Source organism: Pundamilia nyererei, unplaced genomic scaffold (assembly GCF_000239375.1).
Source record: "Pundamilia nyererei isolate P.nyererei 1_Seehausen unplaced genomic scaffold, PunNye1.0 scaffold00142, whole genome shotgun sequence".
In the NCBI taxonomy this organism is placed as follows: domain Eukaryota; kingdom Metazoa; phylum Chordata; class Actinopteri; order Cichliformes; family Cichlidae; genus Pundamilia; species Pundamilia nyererei.
Genome location: NW_005187543.1, coordinates 821,211 through 832,105, shown reverse-complemented (window position 1 = coordinate 832,105; position 10,895 = coordinate 821,211). Strand labels below are relative to the sequence as shown.

The window sequence follows — 10,895 nt, the reverse complement described above, 5'->3', positions numbered from 1 at the left end:
AGATGAGGTTGTATCCCTTCACTACTTTACATTACTTCATTATTTATGACATAAGTGAAACTTGTCTCGTATTTATGATTTGCTAAGACAGTTATTTTGTGTTAATTTGTTTTAAGCGACTATAACTTCCGCCTAATTAAAACAGTTTAATGTAAATTGGATTTTAATTTAACATTTTGTATCCTTAGAAAATTGGTTGAGAATTAAATGAGTGCACAAATCCCTCGTCTCCATAAACACACATTAGGAAATAAACCGTATAGCCACCTTGTAACAATATTGAAACACAAGTCAGCGAGGTAGCGTATTAATAAAAATAAAGTCCGGTTATTACAACACCAAACGTGCTTAATTTTAGTGGCTATTGAGACCACTCACACATGCTTTGTGCAGTGTACTATAGTGGACTGAGCCAATGTGAGGTTCATGAGGGGGAGTTCAACTTTCAAAATAAATTATCTTCCAGTCTACATTTAAACTAATAGCTTTCATTGGGTTTAATAATATTTAACATGAAATAGTTATAATTTAAAGTATGACCACATGACCACATGTCAGTGCATGTCAGTGCAATGGACCCTCTCCAGGGAGGGAGAGGGTCCAATCAAATTTCCCCTTTAGCCACACCTCTGGATACCTTTGATATCTAAGTCCCAAACTCTTCATAAACAACCTCTGTGTTTACCTGCTCATTCATGCTGTGACAAAGGTCAGTTTTAAAAGACTGCACCAAATGATTTTTGAACATATTCTTTATTTAGTTTCAACACAACTATACACAATCTCATCTCATCTCATTAGATAACTATTTCACTTTAATTTAACTAAACAGGAGCTAGGAGAACATATATATCCCAAAACACAGGAATGATAACATTCACAAAACAAAAAAAAGTGAAATAAAACACCAATAGAACAGGTAATGTAATCAATTCAGATATTTTAAAGGAAAAAATGGATTTTAAGAAATCAGCATTAATAAACAGCAGTAACACAGCTCTCCCTTGATATCTGCTACCATGATACTTAATGCAAGGTGTTTATTTTGCTCACACATACTAATACAGACTATAAGCTTTCACATGTATATCTGATGTGTTTGGTTTCATAGCTCAGAGATGGTGAGTTTTTTTCTTCTTCTTCAGTCTTCTGAGCAACATCTAGTCATAATGTATTCCTGGAGTCATCTCTCTATTATTGTCCTGCTATAAATGTTTCTATGCAACCAATACTAACTGGTCACTGTTGCTATAGAAATATAGGACACTAGAGGTGCTCCATGTCTTTCAATGCTAATAAGAAGTTACAATCCTGTTAACATATGCAGCAATACTGCAGAGAGAGTGCCAGGCTGGATATGGAATTTGGTTTGTTATGGATGGGGTGTGACTAAGTGTGTGTGTGTGTGTGCACTTCTGCATATCATGTAAACACTCACACAAAGAAGTACATATTGAACTCGGCATGCTTAAGGCAGTAGTAACACGTATTTTACCTCTTGTTTGCTAGAGAGTGCTAGCTGACATGTTCACATCAACACATGGGCAGTCACGATTCTTCATGAATTAATTAAAATCTATCAGTAGCTTTGATGCTTTTGAAGAAACCTCCACATCTAATATAAATGTTTCATAAACACAAAGATAGTAATCCGACTATAGGAACAGAGAGGTCACGGGCTGCCAGAAGGAACTGTGGACTTTTGGAGCAGCACAGTGACGATTTAAAAAGGAACACCACAGCCTCTTTAGGATAAGTGTTCTAGCCCTTCACAAATTCACAACACGCAGACACAAAGTGTTAGAAACCACACTCAAAATGTAGCCCCAAGACGCCACGGGGGACGATGGGTCAGAGTCAAAGGATACAAAGTGTTAACTAATAATATGTGATGTGGAAGCTCAGCCTCCAGATACAGGAACTGATTTAAGATATAGATCAAGTCATCTGTACCCTTTGATGCGCACTGCAGCTCCTGGGAAACCGGCGGACAGAAAAAAATGCAGTAAAATAACTATAAATAAGAAATTATCGTAACAGGTTTCAGGTTTGGAAAAAAACATAATAAAAAGACTCTGGATTCATTCTTAATCATTTAGAAACAGCTCCCCCAAATTTAAGCTAATTGGTAATTATTACTTTGCAAACAATGACAGCAAGATTATTATATGGTAGATGTCGTTAAATAATAAGCAGTGTTGTGAAAAATCCAGTAAAACAGGAAGGTAACATTGCTCTATTTAATACCACCATGGTACTACAACCCTACGAAATGTCTATACATCTTAGCAGCACTTTGGTTAGAGGCTTGCTTGATAAACTGTCAAGCCAGTACCCTTTAATGGGACTTAAATTATATATGTACATAGTGTAATGCAGGGAAAAAGTGACACAGGACTAAATATTTGGTGGCCTACTGAACATTCATATTTACATGAGATACATTTGTCTTACAAGGAAAATCACTCACAAAAATAAGAAAAAAGTAGCTATTTACAGAACATAACGACACACAACAGCAGTGACATTCGTTATGTTCTACAGCTGTTTTGTACAAGACAGGATTGAGAGATTCATATATTTATATACGTTTTCTGACTTTCTTTAAATACAGTTTCTATTTTGTTTGCTGTCAAAATACTTCCCGAAAAGAAGCAAATAATCTGCAGTTACACAATATCTTGAGCACACTGTTCTCTTGTTATTTTCAGCCAATACAAAAATGTGTAAACTTGGCACAGCCTCTCTGCTATAAACTCTGTACATAGTGCTGGGTCTCTACTACACTGGTTAATTGGGCACATTTGCAATTGGGTGTTGACGTCTGTTTAGTTACTTCAGAGTTAATACACTCGGGACTGAGGAGATTAAATTTGCATTTCATCCACAGCCTAAAGACAGCATTTATGAATTTGTGTTATTATGTTATAATAGATTTGCTTAGAACCTGATAATACATCAAGAGGGACACTGCAGTTTGGCATGCCTTTGATTTTTCCTCTGTGTTGGTTTTTAATAAGTTTAATATTTAATAATGTTCTTCCTGATGAAACCTTAGAGAGATTGGTAACTGATGACTGTTTCTGAGAGTGTGTACACGAGTCCAATCAGCCGCCCCTCAGATGCTTGTCTGCAGGTCCCCATTGAGCAGAGTACTCTGGGTCTCCGTCGGGTCATTCATCATGCGAGATTTGTCCTGTCGGCTATCACTTCGATCAACCTCGTCCAGCCCTCCCACATTTTTAAGACACAGGACATTTTGGAAACTCTTCTTGAAGTTCTCTGATAAGAAGGCATAAAGGATGGGGTTAGCACAGCTGTTGGCATATCCTAGAACCACCACGAATGCAAAGGTACTTCTCAGAATCGGGGTGGTGCTGATGGTGCCCGTCACTGATGTGACGTTGAAAACGTAGAAAGGCAGCCAGCAGAAAACAAACACTGCCACCACGATGGACACCATCCGGGTGACTTTCCTCTCTGAGCGCTTCCTCTTGGAGGAGCCCACACGGATGCCCGAGGACTTCACCTTGATGATGATGCACAGGTAGCAAAGGCAGATGACCATGAGGGGCAGGAAGAAGCCTAGAATGAATGTGTAGAACATGAATGCTGTGTAGTAAGCCTCTTGAGGTTCAGGCCATACAATGGTGCAGAAGCAGCCATCGTGCTTTGTAATTACACCACTGTAAATAACAATTGGCAGGTTAACCATCAGCGACACCCCCCACACTGCCAGATTGATAGTCTTGGCCATGCGTGGCTTCCTCCACTTTGTGGATTTAATGGGATGCACCACAGCCAAGTAGCGGTCAATACTCATGACCATCAGGCAGAAGATAGAAGTGAACTGGTTGAGGGAGTCGACGGTCATCACAACCCTGCATAGCACAGGCCCAAAAGGCCAGTGGACCAGGGCCAACTGGATGGCAATGAACGGCAGGCCAAGCATGAAGAGCACGTCAGCCACCGCCAAGTTGAGGATGTAGATGTTAGTAACTGTCTTCATCTTGGCGTAGCGCAGAATGACATAGATGACGAGAGCGTTTCCACACAGCCCCATAGCACAGACCAGAAAGTACATGCAGGTGATGACCACCGTGCTGGTTCTGTTGAAGCTGTGGTCTGTGTAGTTCCCGTGGGGGATGGACTCATTGTCCTGCATGAAGCTGTCGTACATGAGGTGCTCCGACAGGTTCGGAGGGGATGACGGGAAGATCCACGAGTCCATGACACCTCAGTCTCTCTGTGTCGCACTGATTATGACATCCCACCTGGACACAAGCACAAGAGAAGCTATGTTGCGGACAGATGATATGAGTGGCTATTATATGGCAGAAAACTGTCCACATGCGAGCACACGATGTAGCAATAAGAAAATTTGTATTTTTTCCACACGTATGGCCAGCAGTTTATATAGGGAATCTAATAGTCTACACCGTGATTATCTGTATCTCTGTTGAGAACAGACCTGAATAACAGCATGTCTTAAGAGGAATATCTTCTCATACAGAAGCTTAGATGGTGCTTTCTACCTGAGGTTAGACCTTTGCGCGTTTATTCGGTCAGGCTTACTGCTACCGAGGGAAATCACTCCACACCCCCTAAAGCCATGAGCTCTCCCGGGGGAAATTCTTTCATTTCACACGCTGCAAAACGATCAGCTGTGACAAGCCACCTTGGATTGGTTGTTGACACATTTCCCCCCCACCCCCCAATTTATTAGGGGGAAAGCATGGATGTAAATTTATCTCAGCTTAAGTAATTGAATGGGGGGAATCACGGCACTGCCAATAGCCTTGTTGCAGTGAGACTGAAGTGCTTTTCACTGCCAGTACACAGGAGGCAAACGTGGTCTGACAACTTAGTTTGAAGCCAAAAAGATAAGAGGTTTTATTATGCCAGTGCATCATTTTCTCCATAGCAGCAGGAAAGGTTGGACTCTGCCTGCAGTCTTGTATTTTGGTAAACAGCCGACCACATGTTACTGTTGTTTGGGTGCTTACACTGTTGTATTACCTATCACTTGGAAACTGGAAAAAGCACATTCCCATCGCAAAGAATAAATAAGATTAGTGATTAGTTCTATAGAGGCAGAGCACAGACACGATTAACATGGTGCCCAAAGCACTTGTGTAGATGAAAAATGAATCACCACCTAAACACTGCAGGTGTCTGGTATATTGTGGAAAAAATGCTGTGTTTGAGGTACTGTGCAAACTGAGCAACAGGTATTCTCTATCTCTCCCTATAAAAATATACAGCCAAGAGCCAGCACAGGAAGAAAGGAGTCAGGAATGCAGACAAACTGAAAGAGTGAGGTTAAGTCATTCATTAACTATATTAGGAAACTCTGTATACAAACAGGATAGGATATTGTTTGGTTATGTGTGTTGTGAAATTGCGCCTGTGTAAACAGTTAACAAAATTACCACAGCCCACGGAAAACGGGCGAGACATTTCTTTGGCTCAAGCACATTCAATTTCCCGTTTTTAATTCATTAATCCGTAAATCTGACTTCTCCTTTACATTTTTTAACACATCCTTCTCAGTTGCTCTTGGAAGTTATTATCTTACCTGTAACTGGGCTTTTTTTTTTTCAGCATTCACAGAACACACCGCTTCTGTGTGGGTTCAAGTGTTTTAAGTGTCCACGGCAGGTTCATCTTTAAATATTCCCCAAGTTTGTCTCATGGGCGAGATGGAAAACCACTGCGTGATGCAAAATTTCGTTTTGCATTAAATCCGTACTGTATTGTGTGTTACGCAGCAAGAGAAAAGGAGACGGATGCCCTCGTGGTGTGGCGCGCGCAGTAACTGTCTCCGGCAGGCGGTCGCGGGGATGTTTAAGCAGTGCCGGGGAGGTGCTGAAGAGACTCACCTCTGAACGAAGAGGGACCGTCTACAATGATGCAGATAGCCAATCCCACATAAGATGGAGCTGATCTGCATGAAGCATGCTATAATTTAACGACTCTGGTGGCGAACGCCCTGAGCCACTGTGGATAGGATAGTTCTGGGATGTGACAATAAAGTTGACACCAAGACTTAAAGGAGGTCAGTTCATACCAGCTTATCATCCAGTTATCATTTGACTTTATCATTTTGGTTACAGGATCGAGGCACAAGTTCTTTTTCATGAAAAAGGTTATTTACTTATTTACTAAAGTTTATTTACCCGATCTACATTTTTTTTTAATTTCAATTTTATGTAATTTCTGGGTAAAATATGTCAGAACGCATTTCCTTAAAGTCAGACTAGGATTGGCTAGGAGACGGTCGGTTGTCCCAAATTTTCCCGGAAGCTACAAACTCAGATTTTTGATTGCGCACAAAAAAAGGAGCTTACCTTTAGCTGAAACCTTTAACGCATGCGCTTTACACGTGAAAACTCTGTGGTTCGAAACCAGGAGCTAACACAAATGGTATGACACCTGTCCCTCAAGCACAGATAAAAGGACGGGTTGCGTCAGGAAGGGCATCTGCCCTTAAATCTGTGCCAAATCAAACAATACAGATCCATCCACTGTGGCAGCCCGTGGGAAATTAGAGCTAGCCGAATGAACCTAAACTTTACAGTCTGAGCAATGCGGCATAGGCATTGCACAGTGAAAGTCAAACTGTCAAAAAGAAAAGAAAATGGAGTGACTGGAGTGAGACTTGGATGTCATCCACAAAGGAAAATATTACTTTCAGCCAAAAAAAAAGTGTTGTGCAAGTTCATGCCCATACTTTACCTTTAGTTCAGCTTTTACCCTTCAGGGGGCAGTAGTGAGCACAGAGCTGTAAAAACAATCAGGTGCTGCAGAAACCTCTAGCACTCATGCAAAGCTAATTTCATCTTGTTTCCCGAATGTGGTAAACACAATACATATCTAGCAGTCTCAACGATGCAGGATGTAGCTGAGGTGGTTGCAGAGTAGTGATGTGATTTCCGGCTTTTTTTAGAGAACCGGCTCTTTTGGCTCGGCTCACTAAAAAGTGTCGGCTCTTTCGGCTCCGAACCGGCTCTTCAGGTTGTTTTGTTGCTTTAATTAATTTATTATTAACAATAATATAAAATTATGCACAAAAGGAATTTAAAAAAGGGTTTTTATTTATACATGTTTATATATAAATATATGCGGTGGCCCCTAGAGACAAAACACGTACAAACTCCAAAACACATTTCTAGCTTGAACTGAACTTCCAAAACAGAGCTGCTAGATCACTTAAATTACACAACTGAAAGCATGAAAGCATATGTGTATTGCATAAATACACAAACATTCATATATATTCAAATAATTTAAAAGAAAGTTCATTTACCTGTTACTATCACACACTAAATCGGGTCGTTGGTACTTGCTGGCTTGTGTAGCCACTAGGTAACAAAAGCTCAACACTGCACCTAGCATTCTGGAGCACTTCTGTTGTGTTTTGTACGTGTTTTGGAGTTTTTACATGTTTTGGAGTTTTTACTGCTTCGGGGTTTGTACGTGTTTTGAAGTTTGTACGTGCTTTGTCTGTAGGGGCCACCGTAAATATACTTTTATTTATTCACTCCACATAAAATGTAATAAATAAATCCATAAATTAATACAAATACAAAAAAATACAAAAATCAACTATTCACATTTCAACCTTTATCTATTTAAATTTTCAGCTTTTTCCTTTTACAAATTTAAAGTGAAACAACACAAAACACTGCAAACCAAAACACAATTAAATATAAATTAAAATATGAAAACAAAAAGAACATGCACATTCTCTGTCATACGGGCTCGCGATAAGGAGCCAGCTCACGTTGTTCAAGTCAAAGACCCGGATCTAAGAGCCGTTTCGTTCGCGACCGACACATCACTATTGCAGAGTGCTTCACTTCACATCTGTAATACCCAAGCGTTGGTTTTGAAGTTTTTTGATGTTCTTCAGCAGCTCTGCATGATGGGAGAGGGACAAATCCAGCATCCCAAACATCTACTCGTCAACCTGCGGGTGACAGTTCACAAGCCAATCAAATCATCCATCGCATTATGAGTGAGTCTTCTGCACAGTTAGAACACAGTATTAATGTTTCAGAAAATCATATTCTAATTGCAATTATATAGTCTTTAAAAATTCAATGTTTAGTTTGTATAAAGTGGTTAAAGAGACATATATAATGATTTTTTTCCATCTTGCTGATAGTGACAGAGAAAGAGTACGGAGCCCCGCAAGGGACATGGCAAAAGTTTTGCGAGATCCCGAGTTAGTTTTGCGAGATCTCGCAAAAGTTCATCGTAATTTTTTTTTCTCCCATGTCCCTTGCGGGGCTCCGTAAAAGAGAGACACACTTTTATCACTTTTATTTTTAAGCATTTTGTTTGTTAGTTGTGTTTTTAAGCACTTGTACCTTGTATCAATGGTACTGCAACCTCTGGTAAATGGTACGGTACTTGCTGTAATCTGCATGGGGTCAACAGAAGAGCAAATGATACCCTGTAAGTAACAGGCTGGCATGAAAATTTGGGGGCATTATTCAATATGATAGCATAATACTAAGGTGCCACTTTCTTTGCAAATGGATGAATGTGGGTTTTTTGCCACAAAAGCCACGACTAGTAAGCTGACAGACCTGCACTTTCTGTCCTAACACTACTTGTATTACTCATGACACATGAAACAACAACCAATCTGGAAGATGTCAGACCACATCGGGTTTAAAATTGGACTTAATCTACTGTGTCTGCCTTGTTTTTCTTTTTCGTTTAAGAAAAGAACTTAGGGAAGTGCAATGTTTGTAACATTATTTTCAGATTTAGGGTGGCCGTTAATGGCTTAAAAGCATACTTTGTTTTTACATAAATAGCAGTTCAGGGAAAATCTAGTACTGGGTGCACTTCATCGTCAATGCCTGTCTGCTAATCCTGCATTTAAAATTCGCATGAGGCCATTAAGCAGTTATTGATTGGATATTAGGCTTTCTTTTTTCTTCTTTTTGTGAAAGCCAGGAAACAAGCACATGTTGTCTGTCCAGAAGAAAGACAAGGAAAAGGAAAAGGTCATGGGGGAATTTAAACTGTAATTTATTAGTAGGTACCTTGCCGTGACAAAGAATCAATGACCCATCAACTTGGTTTTGTGTACAATGCAATATAGTTAAATTAAAGTGATCTATTAACTTTTCTGTATGATTTTAACATTGATATTGTAGGTAAAGCTGTGTTGTCATTGAAACCTTGGCATTAGACAAGTGTCTTGGGATGTTATGGCAACTGAAGGAAAAAAAAGATTTTTTCATGAGGCCTTTAGGCACTAACACTTATTATGGGTATTCCCTCTGCGAAAAATGCATGGCAGTACATAATAGCACTGAACGATGTGCAGAATGAAATCCTGACTTGGCTTTGCTGGGTAGTTCAGGTCTTTATTTGCTTTCTAATTACTGAGGCATGATGAAGTACCTCTCTGGTCCAGGCCCTGAACTGAAAACATTGATTATACATCGTACCATGGTGAATTGACAAGCAATTAGAAGCCCGAGGCAGCTGTAAAATATTTAATGAATACTACTGATGCTTTTGGCAATTATGTAATGACTGTACCACCAGTGACAAAAACTAAACAGGTGTTTTTGGAACCTGTTTATATAATAAGTTAGCAAACGTGGAGGAAATTAGGCTTCATTCAGAGACTGTTGACATATTTTGTCCTTTTTCTGTCTTTAGTGTTTTGTCACTTATAGTGCTGCAAATTGTAAAAGAAAAAAAAGGTTACTACTGGACTGTGTAAAAGTCTGGCGCCACCTCTCATTCCTATATTTTGCTAGAAAAATGGGAAATATGGGCAGAAATTTATTGCAACACCTGCAAACATACATGGAAATACAGTATATAAGCCAAAAACAGTCTAATGAATGAATTTAATGAAGCCACCTTTATTCTTCACCACAGCCTGAACTCTCTTAGACCAGTTTTCTTGTCATTTTCAGGAATAGTTCTCCTGCCTTCTTGGGAGACATTGAATGTTGGCTACCTTTTGTTGGACTCTGGGGAGGCCAGTCCACGAATGATGGTGTTCTACTGTGTGATTTTCTATCCAGATATGCTTCTGCTGCATTGGCAGTGTAAATCATTGTCCAGATTTTTTCCAGATAATATTGCTTTTTGGACCTCAAGATATTTTTTATGATATGTTCATGATTCCATTGATTTTAGGCTTCTTGAAAAGATGAAATACATTTTGTGATTTTTTTTTTGATAAAGTTTCTGTGTTTACATGTTTTGGATCTTTAAGTGTTAAGTTGCTTAAAAAACAACATTCCCCTAAAAATAGTCAGATACAAGGTTTAGACTGGCAATGAATAAAAAAGACGCCAATGCCCAAAGAGATCTTTGAAAGACCTTTATAACCTGCTAAAATTATTTTTAACTGATTTTAAAGCATTCAATAAAAAGGACTAAATTAATTTCTCAGACATTCATGAACAACTTTGCAACACACAACTGTGTATGGAACAAAACAAATTAGATGAGTTATTTATTTATCAAACCAAAGACTTTGTGTTTAAGGCATTATAAGTCTTTTCTGTGACTAAGGCACTCTCAGCCATACGGCTGATAGAGCCGGTCTGTGCCAACGGCTCTATCAGTAGTCTTAACACACTGCGATTTATTTACAGAAAATGACTCTGCCTGCTGCAACAAACTAACTCCTGTGAGACACAGTTGTGGTGACTAAGGTGATTCTGAAGGATAATGATCTGCTTCATGTTGTTCCACATAGTCTATTACAACAAACTGAGCACTAAGAAATACAGACGTTACCTTGGAACACACCTGTTGGGACATTTAGAACACAGTAGTCGGATTTGAGCACCAAGGTTCACAGTTGACATTGGAAGGCTTCAATCATATTGAGTATACTTTTTCAG

General features: G+C 39.4%; 1 protein-coding gene across 1 annotated transcript; it reads right to left on the bottom strand.

Annotated features, from left to right (window-relative positions):
• Window positions 1–960: 960 nt before the first annotated feature.
• Window positions 961–5,859, bottom strand: LOC102202028 (somatostatin receptor type 2-like). Its single transcript, XM_005744344.1, has 2 exons — window positions 5,579–5,859; window positions 961–4,274 (listed from the first exon to the last, which is right to left on the bottom strand). Exon 2 carries the CDS (start codon window positions 4,229–4,231, stop codon window positions 3,119–3,121), a length of 1,113 nt encoding a protein of 370 aa, XP_005744401.1. The 5' UTR covers window positions 4,232–4,274; window positions 5,579–5,859; the 3' UTR covers window positions 961–3,118.
• Between the last annotated feature and the right edge of the window lie 5,036 nt (window positions 5,860–10,895).

Excerpts from the sequence above, each read along its gene's own strand:
- LOC102202028 (XM_005744344.1), bottom strand. The coding sequence starts at position 4,231 with ATGGACTCGTGGATCTTCCCGTCATCCCCTCCGAACCTGTCGGAGCAC.